Genomic DNA, 22,025 nt, shown 5'->3' with positions numbered 1-22,025 from the left:
AAGTGAGTCACAGAGCCATTCTGGCTCCGGCAGAGAGCGCAGTTTCAGTTTCACGGGTGTAAAATCCTGTTAGCACCAGCACAAAGCCAAAACCGGCTCAACCCCCCACTGTGGATTCTCTCTCTCTTACTCCCTTTACATTGTCCCCCATATACGACTATGTCTCTGAGCTATGACAACAATTCCTCTCCTTTTTTTAGCTTTTGGTTATTTACCGCAACCTAATTTCAGAAAAACAATAGAAGAAACCCCGGGGCGCCTTTCTTTCTGGAAATAAATTCAACAGAGAATGTAATAGGATGAAGTTTATCCATGAAAATACATTGCGGCACATTGAAATGGATATGAATGTGATACCAAATATTGACTTATTACAATGGCGCTACAGTATAGCAAATATATTGAGTTAGCCTACATAACATTTATTTGATACAGTTAAATAAGAGCTTCATAGCCTAGTTCAGAATTTTCCAAACTCACACAGATGGTCCCCTAAAAGTAGTCTTAACTGTTTGTTTAAAAACTGTCCTAAATCGCGATTAAAGATAAGAGGATAAGGAGCGTGACTATACGACCATCCTTATTTTACTGAGGAAATGTGATTGACATAAAAGCCTTTTATCTTGGCTAAATCCTTATTGACTCCCTCTGGAGAAGATAACACACACACTGCATGGTAATGGTTAGAATCTGTGGCAACAGGGGGGAAGCGCTGGGGCTTACGCCCAGTTTTGAGCCTCCTTTCCTGGCCAGGCTAGCTGGGCTCGATCCCCATCCCCCGGGGTGCTTTAAGCGATAACTAATCCTTCCCGTATTTCCCCTGGGCGAGCTAACTAGCATTGTAGCCTAGATAGTGAATGTGTTGGAGTGGTTTTGGGAAGCTAACTAGCATTGTAGCCTAGATAGTGAATGTGTTGGAGTGGTTTTGGGAAGCTAACTAGCATTGTAGCCTAAATAGTAAATGTGGTGGGGAGTGGAGGGAAGCTAACTAGCATTGTAGCCTAAATAGTGAATATGGTGGGGAGTGGAGGGAAGCTAACTAGCATTGTAGCCTAAATAGTAAATGTGGCGGTCAGGAATCTTACTTGATGGACTTGATCCACTCCTCTTTCTCCTCAGTCGTGGGCGCCGATATCCTGTACACTGTGTGGTTGCCCTCGACGACCCGGCCGTCCGCCTCCGTCTTACACGCCTTGATCACCGAACCCTTGTGGTTGGGGTTGTAGAGCTCGAAGCAGTTCTGGGGGGGGGTTTGGGGGGGGGGGGGAGTTAGTGGTGAAAGGGTGGTCCAACACTTTAGGTAACCCTAGTGTCTTTCCCCAGCAATCAGTTCTGATGGGTGAGGAGATGGTTGAGTTGAGTGGGTACTGGCATTGTAGCATAATCCCAACAAGGTGGAGGTGAAAGGGTGTTTGTATTGCACAACAATTAGAGAGACCCTATCCTCAACTAGGTTACATGTTCCAGGTCAAATACATGACTAGAAATATGGAAGACTATGTTGACTTTTGACCCCTGGTGATATCATGAGTTGGGTTTCTCCACTGGTGAGTGGAACCTTGTGGCTGAGGTTGACTACCAGTGCCACCTAATATAATAGTGACACAATAAGGTTTCAGAAGGGATGTGATGCAGTATCATGAAGCACTCACTGGTTTCCTGGGTTCCTCCACCTCTCTGATACTGAGGTTCTCTAAGGGGATGATTCCACGAGGCTCCTTATCCTGGAGGAGAGAGAGAGAGACAGAGAGAGAGAGAGATAGAGAGAGAGAACAAGACATGATCTGTGACATTGTTTCATAGACTGGAAAACAACCTTCATTCCCCTCTGCTCTGCTCTCTCTAATATAACTAATGATGTTAGTGTCTGGCAGCCAGGCCGTCTGGAGGACAGAGAGATAATGATATGATCCTCTAGGATAATACAAGGGTAGAGGACAGACTGCTGATAAAGCAGCTATCTCTGGATAGAGAGGCAAATGCTATGACAAAGATGCTGTGATAAAAAGCTTCCAGTTATACTACCACGTATAAACGCATGTACAAACACACAGGCAAAAAGCGTACTTGCCTACAATACTGTGGTCGCACACACGCATGCACCACACATACTTACTGTTGTGTACTCAAAGTAGTACAGGCAGTTGTCTGTCAGGATGAACCACCTTCTCTTCCAGGTCTTCACTCTTCCCCCTGAGACAGGAAATAGGAAGAGGAAACAGGAAGTGATGACACCATGGAATTAGTGACAGACTGACAGCCTCCACCATACTCCTCACAGTAGGAACAACAGGAGGAAGGCACTCCAACAAGACCAGAGCTGGAAAGTAGGCAAAGTAATGGCCGCCTTGACCACAATAACATGACAGCTCTAGTGTTATAAATCAGCCAAGATAAATAAATAAAGTTGCTGTGAGATTTGTCTCAAACAACAGCAGAAAATCTATATACTGTACGTAAAGCATGTATACCAATGGCACAGGAGAAATAGAAGATGAGTGAGAAAGAGAGAGAGAGAGAAAGAGGAGAGAAGAGAGACATTACACTTCCTCTAAAACAGCCCATCTTCCTCCTGTGGACCTAAGACACTGAAAGATCAAAGCCAATGAACTCTGCTGTTGGTACTTGGCAACTAAATGCACACACATACCAAACCCCCAAGCAAAGATTGTTACGTTTTGTAGCATGGGTATACCAAAGCTGAGGGGTATAGAGGGGAGGCAACACACAGTTGAAATAGTTTTTAACAGTGTTCCCCCTCAGGCAACTACAGCCCAATACAGTGCAGCGTTCAGCTGAAATAGTTTTTAACAGTGTTCCCCCTCAGGCAACTACAGCCCAATAAAGTGCAGCGTTCAGCTGAAATAGTTTTTAACAGTGTTCCCCCTCAGGCAACTACAGCCCAATACAGTGCAGCGTTCAGCTGAAATAGTTTTTAACAGTGTTCCCCCTCAGGCAACTACAGCCCAATACAGTGTAGCGTTCAGCTGAAATAGTTTTTAACAGTGTTCCCCCTCAGGCAACTACAGCCCAATACAGTGTAGCGTTCAGCTGAAATAGTTTTTAACAGTGTTCCCCCTCAGGCAACTACAGCCCAATACAGTGTAGCGTTCAGCTGAAATAGTTTTTAACAGTGTTCCCCCTCAGGCAACTACAGCCCAATACAGTGTAGCGTTCAGCTGAAATAGTTTTTAACAGTGTTCCCCCTCAGGCAACTACAGCCCAATACAGTGTAGCGTTCAGCTGAAATAGTTTTTAACAGTGTTCCCCCTCAGGCAACTACAGCCCAATACAGTGCAGCGTTCAGCTGAAATAGTTTTTAACAGTGTTCCCCCTCAGGCAACTACAGCCAAATACAGTGCAGCGTTCAGCTGAAATAGTTTTTAACAGTGTTCCCCCTCAGGCAACTACAGCCCAATACAGTGTAGCGTTCAGCTGAAATAGTTTTTAACAGTGTTCCCCCTCAGGCAACTACAGCCCAATACAGTGTAGCGTTCAGCTGAAATAGTTTTTAACAGTGTTCCCCCTCAGGCAACTACAGCCCAATACAGTGCAGCGTTCAGCTGAAATAGTTTTTAACAGTGTTCCCCCTCAGGCAACTACAGCCCAATACAGTGTAGCGTTCAGCTGAAATAGTTTTTAACAGTGTTCCCCCTCAGGCAACTACAGCCCAATACAGTGTAGCGTTCAGCTGAAATGAAACACACAGAGATGCGAGGCAGGGATGCTGAGAAGACTACCCTGTTGGAAGACAGCACACACACACACACACACACACACACACACACACACACACACACACACACACACACACACACACACACACACACACACACACACACACACACACACACACACACACACACACACACACACACACACACACTTATCTGTGTATTAGTTGGGTAAACTGGGCTACCATGTTGTACATGTCACACAAAAAGCGTAGAAATAGACAGATATAACAAGAGAGAAGTAAGCCCTGATCCAATTTTATACTTTTGAGTTACAAATCAAATCAAAGTTTATTTGTCACGTGTGCCGAATACAACAGGTCTAGAACTTACAGTGAAATGCTTACTTACAGGCTCTAACCAACAGTGCCAAAAAAGGTATTAGGTGAACAATAGGTAAGTAAAGAAATAAAAACAACAGTAAAAAGACAGTGAAAAATAACAGTAGCGAGGCTATAACAGTAGCGAGGCTATGTACAGTAGCGAGGCTATAACAGTAGCGAGGCTATAACAGTAGCGAGGCTATATACAGGCACCGGTTAGTCGGACTGATTGAGATAGTATGTACATGTAATGTAGATATGGTTAAAGTGATTATGCATATATGATAAACAGAGAGTAGCAGTAGTGTAAAAGAGGGGTTGGCAGGTGGTGGGTGGGACACAATGCAGATAGCCCGGTTAGCCAATGTGTGGGGGCACTGGTTGGTCGGGTCAATTGAAGTAGTATGTACATTAATGTATAGTTAAAGTGACCATGCATATATGATAAACAGAGAGTAGTAGCAGCGTAAAAAGAGGGGTTGGGGGGGCACACAATGCAAATAGTCCGGGTAGCCATTTGATTACCTGTTCAGGAGTCTTATGGCTTGGAGGTAAAAACTATTGAGAAGCCTTTTTGTCCTAGACTTGGCACTCCGGTACCGCTTGCCATGCGGTAGTAATGAGAACAGTCTATGACTGGGGTGGGTGGGGTCTTTGACAATGTTTAGGGCCTTCCTCTGACACCGCCTGGTGTAAAGGTCCTGGATGGCAGGCAGCTTAGGCCCAGTGATGTACTGGGCCGTACGCACTACACCCTGTAGTGCCTTGAGGTCGGAGGCCGAGCAGTTGCTGTACCAGGCAGTGATGCAACCAGTCAGAATGCTCTCGATGTTGCAGCTGTAGAACCTTTTGAGGATCTGAGGACCCATGTCAAATCTTTTTAGTTTCCTGAGGGGGAATAGGCTTTGTCGTGACCTCTTTACAAACTGTCTTGGTGTGCTTGGACCACTCTAGTTTGTTGGTGATGTGGACACCAAGGAACTTGAAGCTCTCAACCTGCTCCACTACAGCCCCGTCGATGAGAATGGGGGCGTGCTCGGTCCTCCTTTTCCTGTAGTCTACAATCATCTCCTTAGTCTTGGTTACGTTGAGGGAGAGGTTGTTATTCTGGCACCACACGGCCAGATCTCTGACCTCCTCCCTATAGGCTGTCTCGTCGTTGATCAGGCCTACCACTGTTGTGTCATCTGCAAACGTAATGATGGTGTTGGAGTTGTGCCTGGCCATGCAGTCGTGGGTGAACAGGGAGTACAGGAGGGGACTGAGCACGCACCCCTGAGGGGCTCCTGTGTTGAGGATCAGCGTGGCAGATGTGTTGCAATCTACCCGCACCACCTGGGGGCGGCCCGTCAGGAAGTCCAGGATCCAGTTGCAGAGGGAGGTGTTTAGTACCAGGGTCTTTAGCTTAGTGATGAGCTTTGAGGGCACAGTGGTGTTGAACTCTGAGCTGTAGTCAATGAATAGCATTCTCACATAGGTGTTCCTTTTGTCCAGGTGGGAAAGAGCAGTGTGGAGTGCAATAGAGATTGCATCATCTGTGGATCTGTTTGGGCGGTATGCAAATTGGAGTGGGTCTAGGGTTTCTGGGATAATGGTGTTGATGTGAGCCATGACCAGCCTTTCACAAAGTGATGGTTGTCTTTTGCACCTCCATTCTATTTCTACAATTGATAGTTATTAATCCACAGCTGAGAATATCTGGAATGATCCCGTTTTCCGTTTGTTATTTTTCTTGCCCTCCAGGTGAGACATGTCATAGGATGTGGTGTGGCAGGCTGACTGTGCATCCTGTGGTTTCCTGGGTGTGTGTGTGAGTGGGATTTGTCCTAACAACGTTCTTGTGGGAGAGCTTTGTCCCAACATTCCTACAGGGCTCATCACTGACCATCCCTTAGGGCAGTAGTGTCCATGGAAAAACACATGTTTGTAATGCACACTAAGTACTACCAGAGAGGTTTTAGCACCATCTTTGGTCTTATTCATTTCATTGAATCTCTCATTTCCTTTCTGTTTTTTAGTCAATAAATCCATGCTAAAAAGTCATTAATCATCTACACTCTGTTTTCATAGACTTTTCTGGGGAGTTTTGCCTGGCGTATTTACATAAGGTAAAATGCTTAAATCCTTTCTCTTAATTTCCACAGTGTACAGAGTGATCCTCTCTAAAAGAGACTAATTCGTTCATAGCCTTCAGGGTTTATTTGTACTGGGCCAAATTAGAATTATTACAGAGAAAACTCCAGTTGTAAATTGCCTGGGGAGAGAGAGCACTATAATATAATAATTCACAGGTCTTAAGGCACACTGGGACTATTTGCTTACATATATATACTGGGTTTGATGAGACTGCAGAGACGTTACATAGAGCCAGTGGAATGTGCAGCATGTCTGAGCCAGGGTGTGTGTGTGCGTGTGCGTGTGTGTGTGTGTGTGTGTGTGTGTGTGTGTGTGTGTGTGTGTGTGTGTGTGTGTGTGTGTGTGTGTGTGAGAGAGACAAGGCTTGGCCCACCTGCACGGAGTTGGCCTTTAACCCTAACAAGTCATAATAAGGCAGTTGGATGGCAGCGTTACAACAGCTGTTGAAACAGGGAACAGTCCAAAACACTCCATGTCAGGGACTGGAGGACGCAATAAAAACAGGAAATGAAAAGTGGGTTGAGATGGAGGTAATGGGAGAAGGGAATGAAAAGAGAGATGGAGGTTAGGGACAGAGAGGTGAGAGGTCAGAGAGAATAAGCACAACAGAAAATAATGTGTATGCAACCTTACAGCCGGCCAACCAGAAAACCCTAAATACATTTATAAAGATATCACACCAAGATAATGTTGGGGAGGAGGAAGGGGAGACAAGGGATGACAATCAAAAACCCATATAAACAAATAAAACATCAAAAACATGGGAGAGAAACAATAGAGAAAAATGTGATAAGAGGGTTAAAATGTGGGAAACTGCACTACTATATGTAGGAAGGAGAGAGCTCTGTATAATATAAATAAATAAAATGATTGTCTTTGAGTGTTGCTATGACACCCGTCAGTTCCACAGCCCCCGGTTATTTTGTGATCAATGCATTGTGGGAGAGCTGATGATGACCGCTCCCTCAATTAATGCTGCAACCATGGTAACAGGTCAGCTTGACTGTGTGTAGAGAGACATTGCTACCTGTCTCTGGGTCATACAGTGTAATGTTACTAACAGTTGTGACCTCAAATGCACCTTATCATGGTGATTTACCATGGTGATTCTTCCAACTTCAACATTAACATACAACCATTTACATAAAATCCTGCTTGAATATCCTTTAAACTGGCCAAAGATTGTGAAATATTTATTCCTGAATCTTCCAACATCCTGAAAACCTTGAATCTGGAGGTTTAAAATAGACAACACTACAGATAACAGCCCACTGTGTGAGAACCCTGAACACTGAACCTTGTTCATATTGTACCAACAAGACGTGAGTCATGCAGCAAAACACATTGCTTGAGAGACTGCAACATTACAGTCCACAGCTAAATCTGGATCTTAGCTGCAAGGGTCAGCCAGTGAAATAATCTACTGGTTCATAACAAGAGAATGGTGTAAGAGGAACCAAAAACAGTGCATAGCAATAGCATAGCACTTAGAATGCATCTCCAATACATTGCTTCATTGTAAGTAGTATGCTAGTGGAGACATTGGAACAGAGAGGTGGGTGTGATGCAGGCATTCTAAGTAAGGGACTGCATTCTCCTCTCTACTAACCCAGTTTGAGCAGCCATCCCTCTCTGTCTGGGTTGAAGAACGTGTGAGTCAGGTCGTTCCCATCATCCTCTGGGATCTTAAAGGGTTCACTCTTAATGCTCTCATAGAGATTCTGGAGAGGAGAGAGAGGGATGAGGAGGGAGTGATGGAGAGAAGGAGAGAGGGAGCGATGGAGAGAAGGAGAGAGAGAGGGATGAGGAGGGAGTGATGGAGAGAAGGAGAGGGAGAGGGATGAGGAGGGAGCGATGGAGAGAGAAGGAGAGAGAGGGATGAGGAGGGAGAGATTGAGAGAGAGAAGGATGAGGAGTGAGCAATGGAGAGAGAGAAGGAGAGAGAGAAGGATGAGGAGGGAGTGATGGAGAGAGAGGAGAGAGGGCAAAAGCATTGGGAAAAAGAGAGAGAGAGAGAGAGAGAGAGAGAGAGAAAGAGAGAGAGGAGAGAGAGAGAGAGAGAGAGAGAGAGAGAAAGAGAGAGAGAAGGAGAGAGAGAGAGAGAGAGAGAGAGAGAGAGAGAGAGAGAGAGAGAGAGAGAGAGAGAGAGAGAGAGAGAGAGAGAGAGAGAGTGAGTAATGGTGATGGGGGAAAAGGCGGTGGAAAGCATTAGTGTTCAACTCATAACACTTGAACAGCCACTTCCTGCATCTTCTAACAGCCATCCCAGTCCATAACTAAATCAACAGTGCATAAAACATGACAGAACAACATTCTATGAAGGACTTGTTAGAAAAGGAAATTGTTGGAGGGTGTGCTCATTCGTAGGGGCTGAAACTGGGTGTTAAATACTGGGACACATTTGACAATCTGAGTTACAACTTTGAGAACTGTTGGGAGAGAAAGGAACAACAAGCCAACTGCAAGAAGTGCTAAGTGCTAAGTGCTAAGTGCTAAGTGCTAAGTGCTAAGGGCTAAGTGCTAAGGGCTAAGGGCTAAGGGCTAAGGGCTAAGGGCTAAGGGCTAAGTGTTAAGTGTTAAGTGTTAAGTGTTAAGTGTTAAGTGTTAAGTGTTAAGTGTTAAGTGTTAAGTGTTAAGTGTTAAGTGTTAAGTGTTATGTGTTATGTGTTATGTGTTATGTGTTATGTGTTATGTGTTAAGTGTTATGTGTGTGCCCTTTTGAACTGCGGTTGAGCTGAAGGCTGTGTGATTATCTCTCTAAGATTGTTAGATAATAATGTTCATCATTAGCATCACTGGCCTGAAAGAACAGCACATTAGATGAGCTAGCATTTTTCTACGTGACGTAGGACAAACACAAACACACACTCATCAACCATATTCAACCCCCCCACTCCACACACACACTCATCAACCTCAACCATATCCAAACCCCCCCCCCACTACACACACCAAACACACACTCTCACCCTGAGTAGGTCCTCTGGCAGGTCTCCTCCCTCGTTGATGCCTCTGTTCATGGAGATGAATCTCTCTACGGGGGGCTTGTCTCTGACGTTGGGGTTGTGGAGGCTGGTATTCAACATGATGATGGCGAAGGACAGGACATAACACGTGTCTGGGGACAGCAGAGAGAGGAGGTGTGAAGTGTGTGTGTGTGTGTGTGTGTGTGTGTGTGTGTGTGTGTGTGTGTGTGTGTGTGTGTGTGTGTGTGTGTGTGTGTGTGTGTGTGTGTGTGTGTGTGTGTGTGTGTGTGTGTGTGTGTGTGTGTGTGTGTGTGTGTGTGTGTGCCGCTATGACTTTGCAATCATTACTCTACCACCCACTACTGATGGTAGGGGACATTGATGATGGTAAGGGACAGAGATGATGGTAGGGGACATTGATGATAGCAGGGAACATTGATGATGGTAAGGGACAGAGATGATGGTAAAGGACAGAGATGATGGTAGGGGACAGAGATGATGGTAGGGGACAGAGATGATGGTAGGGGACAGAGATGATGGTAGGGGACAGAGATGATGGTAGGGGACAGAGATGATGGTAGGGGACAGAGATGATGGTAGGGGACAGAGATGATGGTAGGGGACAGAGATGACGGCAGTGGACAGAGATGATGATAGGGGACATTGATCATGGTAGGGGACATTGATCATGGTAGGGGACATTGATCATGGTAGGGGACATTGATCATGGTAGGGGACAGAGATGATGGTAGGGGACAGAGATGATGGTAGGGGACAGAGACAACGTGTGGCCTGAGCGTGCCTCACTAGTCACTAATGACCCTCTGTTATTGACCAGTGATCAAAGTCCTTATTAGAGGAGCCATGCAAGTAGTGATGACACAGCAACAATGAACCGCAAGTCTGTCAGCAACAATGGCTAATGATGCATTAAGTCATCGGACAGAGAGTCAAGTACCGACTGATAGTGAGTGATTCTAGAAATGTGAGTGTACCGGTATTTGGGTTTTTAATAGTTATAGCAATTCAAGACTTCCTTTTCCACAAAGACAAATGTACATGTAGGGTTGGGTATTGTAGAGGTTTTATAGAGCGACTCCACTCCGTCTAAAGAGGTATAGCATGTAAAACATTTACTATACAACAAAGACTGGTTTTAGGACCAGAGAGTTCTAGAGGGGAGCCACGTCCTTAGAATTTATACCTAAAAGTAAGGTCTGCTATAAAGTAGAGAGACATGGAGACTGACACATTGATCTAAGGCAGGGGTGGTCTGCCACTGCTCTTTATGACAGGGTCCGTCCAATGTGTGTGTGTGTGTGTGTGTGTGTGTGTGTGTGTGTGTGTGTGTGTGTGTGTGTGTGTGTGTGTGTGTGTGTGTGTGTGTGTGTGTGTGTGTGTGTGTGTGTGTGTGTGTGTGTGTGTGTGTGTGTGTACCTGTGGATTGGAAGACACCGGGGTTGCAGGAGCAGTACCGCGAAGCGAAGGCCTCCATCATACGATCGATCTTCTGAGCCTCACCAGGCAGTCTGAAACTCCACAGAAACTGTCTACACCAGCATAGAGAGCGAGGGAGAGAGAGAGGGAGAGAGACAGAGCAAAGGAGAGAGAGGGAGAGGGAGGGAGAGAGAGAGGGACAGAAACATAGATGTGAGGAGAGATATAGTGAGAGAGAGAGAGATAGAGAAAGAGAGAAAGAGAGAAAGAACACAGGAAAACCAATGAGAAAGAAAACAGAGGCTCCAAAAGTGTCTTGAAAGCAGAACATCATGATAAAGTGTATTGACTGCACATTATCAATAATAAATATTACTATATTATCTTTCTTAAATGTGATGAACAGCTGGGAATCTTAGTACAGTAATATCCAGAAACAGCTCACCGTAAAGCCTGTACGAGGTTGAGATCTGCAAACTCATGAAGGTCTACGAACGCCTGCAGCACCTTGAGGTTGAAGTCGTCCCTGGGAGAGATGAGGAACATAGAGTGTGTCAGGTTCTCAGATTCAGGCCAGGAAATGTCTGGTATTCAGTGTTGGTCGAGATCAGTCTCGCACTTCCAAAACAGAACTATTAGAGGTCAAGGTTCATTCAATCCCTATAGGAACTGAAATGTCTGTTAGGGGAGAGGCCCTTTTTAAACCCAACTCCACCCCTTCTCTAGATTATGACTCTATCAAACCATTATACAATATGATAAGATTGCGGGTCGTAATAAATTGCTATTTGTTTGTGCATACAACCAACTTAACATACAAGATGTTGTTGCTTTCGTAAGGGCCTTTTGTAAAGAAAAGGATGTATCCCAGCCACAGAGCCTCAGACTCTGCTCTCTGTTTGCTACACAGGTTGTTCTGACAGTCACATCCCTGCGAGGTGGCCCACGTGTCCTAGATATGAAACACATGTAGCCAGGCACAGCAGATCTCTGTTTTACTGCCATGGCCCCTTGTCTACTGTCGCCGCTATGCTCCGTAAATCCAGACAATCCATTTCCAGAGGCTTTATGCCCGGCCTTATACACGCACAGAGGGAGAAATCTCCCTGAGAAATGGACAGAGTGTAGGAAAGAGAGAGGGAGGGAGAGAAGGGAGCGAGTGAGATGGGGAGAGAGGGAGAAAGAGAGGTAGAGGGGGAAAGAGGGAGAGAGAGATAGAAAGCGAGATGAAAACAGAGGAGGTTAGAGCAGTGTGTTTGTTACCTCTCTCCTAAGTAGTCCCCTATGACAGTTTTGTTGAGGCCCTCTCCTTTGTAGAGGAACTGGGATACGTCCTCAGGAGTGTGCTGGAGAAGGTCGTTCTCCAACAGAAACTGGATCCCCTGGAAGACACACACAGTTTTGTCAGCACTCCAAGCTACACACTCACACACACACACACACACACACACACACACACACACACACACACACACACACACACACACACACACACACACACACACACACACACACACACACGGTTATATGTTTTGACCTGAAGAAGAGCTAGGAGGCGTTACAATAAGTCATTAATACAGATAACACAACCAGATAACATCTTCGATGGCCATGGTTTATAGTGTAACATTTTCTACATCGCTAAAGGAGGCATAACAGGTACACATCTAAGTTTCTATCTGTATTTATAGAAATCAGAAAACAATCAATAAAAACGTCAATAACACCAGATTAACATCAGTGCAGTAAATCATGTATTTAGCATGGATTGCATGGACTTTAGACAAACCTTTTTGGGGTCCATGTTGAATTTCTTCCTTCCCATGGCAATCTGTTTATTTCTTTGTGTTGTTTTACTGTGATTGGACAGAGCAGAGAGATCCATCAGCTCTCTAGAACAGGTGTGGCATTATCAACAACTGACGCCTGTATTTGTTCACCAGGTCAACTGTCACATGTGTCTACTTGGTACAGTATTTATCCAGGATACGGAACGGTATTGTGGTGAGTTAGTGAGTTCACACTGTTAGTTTACATAGGGCTGGGTTCAGTTATTCCTGCTCCAAGTCAGCTATGAACATGAGAATGTAATGATCCTCTAAAAACAAGGATCTGTGACTTCTCTTTCCATTTGGACTGTAACATCAACCATGTAGGTTGTTGCACCAACTAACTGATTAGCAGGAGAAACTCAATCTAATGAAAAATGAATGAAAACCATATCCCTCTTTCTTTGTGTTCATGTTGGTGTGTGTGTGTGTGGTGTGTGTGTGTGTGTGTGTGTGTGTGTGTGTGTGTGTGTGTGTGTGTGTGTGTGTGTGTGTGTGTGTGTGTGTGTGTGTGTGTGTGTGTGTGTGTGTGTGTGTGTGTGTGTGTGTGTGTGTGTGTGTGTGTGTGTGTATTATTGCATGTGTGTATACTGTGTTCTCCCTGTGTTTCTAAAATAGCTTGAACCATTTCCCAGCTGCACCTGAGACACACAAAGGCTAAATCCACACGAACACACGCTCTCTCCTCATCACCAATGAGCCCTGAACAGCCAATCAGTTGTCAGTCCCTGAATAGGAGCGGTTGTGGGGCGTTTAGCAACTGTTTGGCAGAGGGGACGGATCAGCTCCACCAACAAAGATGGATTATTAACCCACACTGGGACAGGTGTGTGGCTGGACGACTTGGAGAGGAGAAGGGAACATCAGCTAGGAGGGGGGAGGGGTGTTGAAGGGGGGGTGTTACGCACCTGTCCCCCACGCAGGTTAGCTGCTCGATCTCAGTCATCACCTCTGCAATCTCAAACTTCAACCGCTGCCAACAGGATTAGAGGGAGAATTAGCTGGGTTGAATACACAACTCAACTCTAGTTGTTTTAGCAGTGCATTGTACATCAACAAACAGACTCAATGTAAGGGGTTAGAGTCAAAGTTACATTTTAGCCACCCACATAAAGTCACATCAAGGGTGAGTGATATCTTTATAAAATATATTAAATCTTGACATTTCTTTTCATTTTCTTGACTCACCTCAATGTCATCCAGTAGCTCTTTTTTCCTGCGTCGTATGTTTGACAGCTCATCTCTCTCTTCCAAGGAAAGGTCTTCAGGTACTGTGAAAGAGAGAGATGTAAGTATGGAATTAAGATACAATTACTTACACACATTAGTCAGACACTTCCATGGATTAAGATGTGATTGCTAGTGTGCTGTAAATCAACACACAAGGCTGATGAACCACAGATCTAGGATCAGATTAGTGTACCCCAATGCTAAACCTAACCATTTGGAGGATGGAAAAACATCTGATCCTGGATCTGTTGTTAGGGACAAGTTCCAGTTCCACCTACTCCTAAATCAACACATCATTCTCTAGCAGTATACTGGAACTTCTGAGAGCTCTTGACTTCCTCTCTGGCAAAAGGAAAACTCCTCCATAAATTACAACCAAACCGCCCAGGACCTTGGACCCCCCCACCACCACACACACACACTAAAGCAGGTAAGCACACACACACCAGCGTTGAACATCTGCTATAACGTGCATCGTCCAATATTAGTTCTCAGATAGTCTGCTTCCTCATTTAAGGTAATTAGTACCACTGAGATATCTGGGCCAAATGCTAACCCTCTTTTCTCTCTCACTCACACTCACCATACGTGTTTGACTATACTGTATGTGAACTGAGCACCCAGTGGTAAATCATTCAGACTCTGACATGTACACGTGTTCTACTCAATAAGGAGTCTCCCCAGTCCCTCCTGCTTATCCCGCAGTTTACCAGCAGCACGTACATCAACCTTCCTCCCCAGACCTCTCTCTGAGGACGTCCTCCTCACCTCCTCCTCCTATCACACACAGCCGCTCTTACAAATGAGCCGCTCACTACCAGTTAGAAAGCAGAGGCAGGCATGCTCAGGCTCACAGGATGTAGGTCATTCTCACATCAAGAGCCGTGGCAGATTGTGCTTTCTCTCTCGCCAGCTCTCTCTCTCTCTATCCATCCTATGGCTTGGAGTGGAGGGGGGAGGAGAGTGGAGGGGGGGGGGGGGGGTAAATCCCAGCTGATTCATAGAGCATCTTTACGATTCAGATTTTTTCTCTTCTCTCCTTCCATTGTCAATAGTCATTGACTTGTCTTTTTATCTCTTTCCGTAAAGACAAAAAGAGATACCACGGACCATTAAGTCGGGATGGGATGGCATCGTGGTACTCAACTCTCGGTGGCTTCTTATCACGGATGAGCAGCCAATCAGAGCCAAATGCAGATGGTAGACAGAGGAAAAGGATCTCAGAAGTGGTGATCATTTTCTCTCACGGCCGAGTGGACCCACTCAAAGCCTTTGACTGACTTCTACATAAATTAAACACAGAGATAGATGAAGGGAGAGGGAGAGTACACTGAGTGTACAAAACATTTTGCCCTCAGAACAGCCTCAATTCATCAGGGGCATGGACTCTACAAGGTGTTGAAAACGTTCCACAGGGATGCTGGCCCATGTTGACTCCAATGCTTCAGACAGTTGTTTCAAGTTGGCTGGATGTCCTTTGGGTGGTGGACCATTCTTGATACACAAAGGAAACTGTTGAGCATGAAAAATCCAGCAGCATTGCAGTTCTTGACACACTCAAACCAATGCGCCTGGCACCTACTACCATACCCTGTTCAAAGGCACTGAAATATTTTGTCTTGCTCATTCACCCTCTGAATGGCACACATACCCAACCCATGTCTCATCCTTCTTTAACATGTCTTCTCCCCTTCATCTACACTGATTGAAGTGGATTTAACAAATGGGGGTGCAACTCAATATTAGGATGATTTGTCCACTCAGTGTAGCGAGAGAGGAGAAATAAATAGAGTAGATACAGAGAGAGAGGAGAAATAAATAGAGTAGATACAGAGAGAGAGGAGAAATAAATAGAGCAGATACAGAGAGAGAGAAGAAATAAATAGAGTAGATACAGAGAGAGAGGAGAAATAAATAGAGTAGATACAGAGAGAGAGGAGAAATAAATAGAGTAGATACAGAGAGAGAGAATAAATAAATAGAGTAGATACAGAGAGAGAGAAGAAATAAATAGAGTAGATACAGAGAGAGAGGAGAAATAAATAGAGTAGATACAGAGAGAGAGAAGAGAGAGAGAAGAGAAATAAATAGAGTAGATACAGAGAGAGAGAAGAAATAAATAGAGTAGATACAGAGAGAGAGAAGAAATAAATAGAGTAGATACAGAGAGAGAGGAGAAATAAATAGAGTAGATACAGAGAGAGAGAAGAAATAAATAGAGTAGATACAGAGAGAGAGAAGAAATAAATAGAGTAGATACAGAGAGAGAAGAAATAAATAGAGTAGATACAGAGAGAGAGAAGAAATAAATAGAGTAGATACAGAGAGAGAGAAGAAATAAATAGAGTAGATACAGAGAGAGAGAAGAGAGAGAGAAGAGAAATAAATAGAGTAGATACAGAGAGAGAGAAGAGAGAGAGAAGAGAAATAAATAGAGTAGATACAGAGAGAGAGAAGAGAGAGAGAAGAGAAGAGAGAGCGTTCACTTCTCCGTGTTACTCTGGCTCTTTAACCAGGCCCATAAAGCCAGTGATTGTAGAGCAGATCGCCCCCCCCACCCCCCCACCCCCAGGCAACCTACGTCTCTAATGGGCAAAGCAGAGCGTCATTCCACCTACTTTCCCTCAAAAAACCCAGTCAACCAAAAGAAAGGGACAAATTGTCTGGGATTGATGGCCGCTGTGTTCAGTGACAATCCCCCTGCTGTGTGTATGCATGTGGGAACGCTGGGTAATCTGATATCATCATTGTGGATGAACTGCTGCTGTAGGCTATACACCGTCAGCCTGGGTATCTAATGCATTATACATGAAGGATGTGTGTGTGTGTGTGTGTGTGCATCCCTTTCTTCCACCTCCAGTCTGACTCCCTTCCTCCGCTCCTCTCCCTCTCCTCTACCGTGACCAACCAGATCAATGTGATCTCCAAGGGTCAACAAGGTCGTCACAGAGGTGAGAGGTCAGACACCCCTAGGCAGGGTCAAAGTGCTACTGCTACTGAACGGTCACTTAAGGAACTCACTGTTGCAGTGTAATCAATTATACAGACCAGTGGCCACACACCACACGCCATGGGAGACTTCCTACTTCACTTTGTTTTAGACTGAAAATAATCACTTCTTATACACACTCAGGGCTGAGCACTAACGAGAGCCCATGCAACTCCAAATCTAATGTGAATTATGCATTAATGTCAATAGGATATTTGAGTGGAAAGTTTGAATTCTTCAATATTTCAGGCCCTAAGTGAATTGAACTAGGAAGTCATCTTGATCTGAGAGAAAGAGTCTATTTTCCAACAGACACATTTGTCCAAAGTTTCTCAGTGTTCTACTTGTTATCAAGTCTTTATAATAATCTGTAGAGGAGATCCGAGCCCTTATTAACAAAGTGTCTCGCAGTAGTGCTGATCTAGGATCAGGTCCTTCCTGTCCATATAATCTTATTCTTTATCATCTAAAAGGGATACCTGATCCTAGATCAGCACTGCTACTCAGAGATGCTTTGTGAGTACTGGCCTGGTTCTGATGGGCACCATGATATTAAGATCTTATGACTTATTCAATTTGACATTTTACTTATTTAGCAGACGCTCTTATCCAGAGCAACTTCCAGTCAGTGTGTTCATCTTAAGGAATGCTAGATGAGACAACCACATCACAGTCATGGTAAGTACATGTTTTATGTACTTATGACTACATGATCATCCTGTCTCCCTCACCTCCTCAGTCAGACCTCTCTCTGCCCTGGCGATCAGTCACAGTCAGGGGTCTTGAACCAGGAACAGACAGGGAGACAACATGCAAATTCTCCACGCCATTGATAGACCAATGTCATTCATCTCCTGATCCATGTGGCGCTGTGACACACTCGTCCCTGATAGAATCAGTACAACTGTTGGAGTTGGACTTGGTGATCCCCTTTGTTGGATCAAGTTGGAGAATCTCTCTGGAAAAGTTGCAGACACAGTGGTGCTGGGCTAGCCTTGTCCCAGATCTGTTTGTCCTATCTTGCCATGCTAAGGTTTGGCTGGCTTGGCTTCGAAACTGCTCTGTTATGCTGACCATGCTTCCCCCAGCCTGGACGTTCATGCCTTTATCCCCAAGTCTTGTAACTGCTAGCTAAGCTAGCTAAGGCTACTTAAGGCCCTTTGCATAATGCATAGCTGTCTCTGGCTGCCGGTATAAGATAGATAACATACTCTAGACATTCTAGAACACCCTGGCTGTATTCACAGTGTGTCAGAGTAAGAGGGCTGATCAAGGATCAGGTCCTACTTTCCATAAAAAATAGTATTAATTATGATCTAAAAGATTAAACTGATCCTAGACCAGCACTCTTAATGTGGGAAGCTTTGTGAATAGAAGCCCTGGAGTTCTCTCTTGGACAGTGACTGACAGAGGACGAGATAGAGGTCAGATCCATGCAGGGAACAGACCACTATTGACCCTAAGTCAGATCTCCAACTCAATCGAGTGTCACGTCTTCAAATCTCCTTGGTAGCGAGAGGGAATACAAAAGCTGCCCATGCACACTGATCCCCTGGTTGCACTGCAGAGGGAGATCGACGGGAGAGGCGGACATGTTGGAGTGTCCCTTGTTACATGGTTTCATGGTTCCGTGGCTAATGATAGATAGTGACAACTCTATCTGGCTATTATAGAAACAATGGAACACATGGACCTTTTGACAAGAAATACAATTTCAACTACTAAACTTAAACTTTAGGCTACTCTCACCTCAACCCTGACCTTACCTTTGACCCTAACCCTCGATTAAGAGCACATAGCTATGTCAATAGGCTACTATTGTCCTTTCTAGCATGGCCATCTAGTGCCTACTGTGACAGCAAGGCAAGGAACAACTAATAAACAGAGCCAGTGGAGCCTCTTCCTGATTTTCTCCAGGTCTGCACTGTGACAATGAAGAGAGGATGTCTGCACTGATTAGGCCCACTGACGCTGGTCCGCCGTAACAATAGTAGCCACACAAACACAGGCTGGGTTAAACTAAGTTCACATCACGAGTTCAGGAACACTTATACAAGCGCTCGCCATAGTCTCCTCATTGTGTTACTATAGTCATGGAGAAATATGTGCAACAACACAGCTGAGACTGCTGAATGATGTAAGTAGGTTGAATAAGTGTGTCATGGAAGACAAAACCTGAAACATATGTGTCTGAGTCAGGGCCGACCTGAACCGTACTGTGCTAGCTGGATATTTTCTTCTCGCATTGAGGTTCCAGCAACTATGGTGGAAGCATAACCAGGCCAGCTTGGTTTGACTCGGCTCTGTACTGGGAATATGGTATTATAGTATTCTTACGACCTCACGCCTAGGAACCAGTCAAATACCACACTAACTGTCATTAAGTGTCCTGCAATATCACTCAACTGTTCACAAAATAAAAACCATCTATAACCCAATTTGTGTTCTCTTGCATACATACCCCAGATCTGAGTCCAGCTCTGTCTCGGAGTTGAATACATACCCCAGATCTGAGTCCAGCTCTGTCTCGGAGTTGAATACATACCCCAGATCTGAGTCTAGCTCTGTCTCGGAGTTGAATACATACCCCAGATCTGAGTCTAGCTCTGTCTCGGAGTTGAATACATTCCCCAGATCTGAGTCTAGCTCTGTCTCGGAGTTGAATACATAGCTCAGATCTGAGTCCAGCTCTGTCTCGAAGTTGAATACATACCCCAGATCTGAGTCCAGCTCTGTCTCGGAGTTGACTACATAGCTCAGATCTGAGTCCAGCTCTGTCTCAGAGTTGAATACATAGATCAGATCTGAGTCCAGCTCTGTCTCGGAGTTGAATACATACCCCAGATCTGAGTCCAGCTCTGTCTCGGAGTTGAATACATACCCCAGATCTGAGTCCAGCTCTGTCTCGGAGTTGACTACATAGCTCAGATCTGAGTCCAGCTCTGTCTCGGAGTTGAATACATAGATCAGATCTGAGTCCAGCTCTGTCTCGGAGTTGAATACATACCCCAGATCTGAGTCCAGCTCTGTCTCGGAGTTGAATACATACCCCAGATCTGAGTCCAGCTCTGTCTCGGAGTTGACTACAAAGCTCAAATCTGAGTCCAGCTCTGTCTCGGAGTTGAATACATAGCTCAGATCTGAGTCCAGCTCTGTCTCGGAGTTGAATACATAGCTCAGATCTGAGTCCAGCTCTGTCTCGGAGTTGAATACATACCCCAGATCTGAGTCCAGCTCTGTCTCGGAGTTGAATACATAGCTCAGATCTGAGTCCAGCTCTGTCTCGGAGTTGAATACATAGCTCAGATCTGAGTCCAGCTCTGTCTCGGAGTTGAATACATAGCTCAGATCTGAGTCCAGCTCTGTCTCGGAGTTGAATACATAGCTCAGATCTGAGTCCAGCTCTGTCTCAGAGTTGAATACATAGATCAGATCTGAGTCCAGCTCTGTCTCGGAGTTGAATACATAGCTCAGATCTGAGTCCAGCTCTGTCTCGGAGTTGAATACATACCCCAGATCTGAGTCCAGCTCTGTCTCGGAGTTGAATACATACCCCAGATCTGAGTCCAGCTCTGTCTCGGAGTTGAATACATAGCTCAGATCTGAGTCCAGCTCTGTCTCGGAGTTGAATACATAGCTCAGATTTGAGTCCAGCTCTGTCTCGGAGTTGAATACATAGCTCAGATCTGAGTCCAGCTCTGTCTCGGAGTTGAATACATAGATCAGATCTGAGTCCAGCTCTGTCTCGGAGTTGAATACATAGCTCAGATCTGAGTCCAGCTCTGTCTCAGAGTTGAATACATAGATCAGATCTGAGTCCAGCTCTGTCTCGGAGTTGAATACATAGCTCAGATCTGAGTCCAGCTCTGTCTCGGAGTTGAATACATACCCCAGATCTGAGTCCAGCTCTGTCTCGGAGTTGAATACATACCCCAGATCTGAGTCCAGCTCTGTCTCGGAGTTGAATACATACCCCAGATCTGAGTCCAGCTCTGTCTCTGAGGGTCAGTAGTGGTCAGTAGGACTGCAGGACTGTGTTGTTGGCTGAAGCTTTACAGCTACATTGCCCACTGCTTTTAGCTGGTTGTTTTCCTCTCTCAGGTACAGGTGTGATGGCAGGTCCTTTGACAGCCATCTCTCTCTTATCCTCTCCTTCTTTCATTCTCTCATTCTTTCACCTCTGTCTTTCTCACTTTCTTTCATTATCTCCCCTTCTTTCAACCTCTTCTCTGTTTTTAAATATTTTAAATCACGATTATTTTCCTTGTCTTCCTTCTCTTTCACTCTAGTTCTCTCTCCCCTCCATCTTTCTTTACGCTTCCTCCATCGTCCTCTCCATCTTTCTCTCCCCTAATTTATCCTGGAAAATCTTCACTATAAGCCTTGTCTCATAAAAAAACGTGTGAAACTTTCAAAGTGAGCCATGTTCTTTCGGAGGGCTCCATTGGCTATTTATTAGCCTCATCTCCATGGTAATAGTCAGGAGGATGATGTGGTTCTGGCCTGACCCACCAGACCAGTCTAGAGAATGCTGCAGCTTCTAGTGTATAGCCCCATTAAGAGTATTGCAACCTTGATCAGACTACTGTAGCAGTAGCTCCTGTGTAGAGTCAGACTGAATGCTCTTAGGACCTGGCAAAAGCTGTCTGCTGCTTGCCTGCTTCAATGACCCTTCTCCAAAGTTCAATACACAGAACGGACAAAGGGTTCTATGCTCAGAACCCAAATAGTTCTACAATTAGCACCCAGAGTTCAGACCCAGTAAATCATTCTGTTATCGGAACCCAAACTGTTCTAAAATCAGAAGATAGAGTTAAGACCATCAGACCCCTCCCCAGCAAGGTTCTTCGGTCAACACCCAAACAGTTCTCAGGTCAGAACCCTCTCCCCATTGGAAATAGTTCTACACTCAGAATCCTCCCCCGCCAAGTGTTCTACAGTCATATGTAACATGATTAAATCATTTGCTAACCTCATCCACAGTCTCTCTCATTAGCATAGTCTCATGTCTCTCATATTGTTATTGGCTGCATTGATTTTATGCCGGTCATAAAGCACTCTGATTTACAGTCTTCTCCTGTTTAACCAAATGGCTGAAGGGAATTTCCATCACCATCACTGAGCGAATCATGCACATGTATTTCAACAGGCTCTAGGATAAACCACTTGTTTTTTTCTGCTTGTGAATGTGACCTCTCTTTCACTCTATCGTTCAATTGCTTGCTCTCCCTCTCCCTCTCCCTCTCCCTCTTTCTCTTGCTCTGTCACGTTCCTGACCTATTTATGTTAGTTGTTATGTGTGTTAGTTGGTCAGGACGTGAGGTTGGGTGGGCATTCTATGTTTTCTGTTTCTGTGTTGGTTTTGGGTTGCCTGGTATGGC

General features: G+C 45.0%; 1 protein-coding gene across 1 annotated transcript in view; it reads right to left on the bottom strand.

Moving 5' to 3' along the window:
• The window catches only part of cyth3b (cytohesin 3b), a 50,411-nt gene that overhangs the window by 5,398 nt on the left and 22,988 nt on the right, over nucleotides 1–22,025 (bottom strand). The window contains exons 2-12 of the mRNA XM_055884301.1: nucleotides 13,614–13,696; nucleotides 13,334–13,398; nucleotides 12,386–12,452; nucleotides 11,860–11,978; nucleotides 11,042–11,122; nucleotides 10,597–10,709; nucleotides 9,163–9,311; nucleotides 7,803–7,914; nucleotides 2,117–2,193; nucleotides 1,653–1,724; nucleotides 1,086–1,240 (exon numbers count right to left, since the gene is read on the bottom strand). Coding sequence (XP_055740276.1) covers nucleotides 1,086–1,240; nucleotides 1,653–1,724; nucleotides 2,117–2,193; nucleotides 7,803–7,914; nucleotides 9,163–9,311; nucleotides 10,597–10,709; nucleotides 11,042–11,122; nucleotides 11,860–11,978; nucleotides 12,386–12,452; nucleotides 13,334–13,398; nucleotides 13,614–13,696 — 1,093 coding nt within the window. The remainder of the gene's footprint in view (nucleotides 1–1,085; nucleotides 1,241–1,652; nucleotides 1,725–2,116; nucleotides 2,194–7,802; nucleotides 7,915–9,162; nucleotides 9,312–10,596; nucleotides 10,710–11,041; nucleotides 11,123–11,859; nucleotides 11,979–12,385; nucleotides 12,453–13,333; nucleotides 13,399–13,613; nucleotides 13,697–22,025) is intronic.

Source organism: Salvelinus fontinalis, chromosome 2 (assembly GCF_029448725.1).
Source record: "Salvelinus fontinalis isolate EN_2023a chromosome 2, ASM2944872v1, whole genome shotgun sequence".
Classification (NCBI taxonomy): Eukaryota; Metazoa; Chordata; class Actinopteri; order Salmoniformes; family Salmonidae; genus Salvelinus; species Salvelinus fontinalis.
The sequence above is the reverse complement of the archived record's forward strand: the minus strand, read 5'-3'. Positions and strand labels throughout refer to the sequence as shown.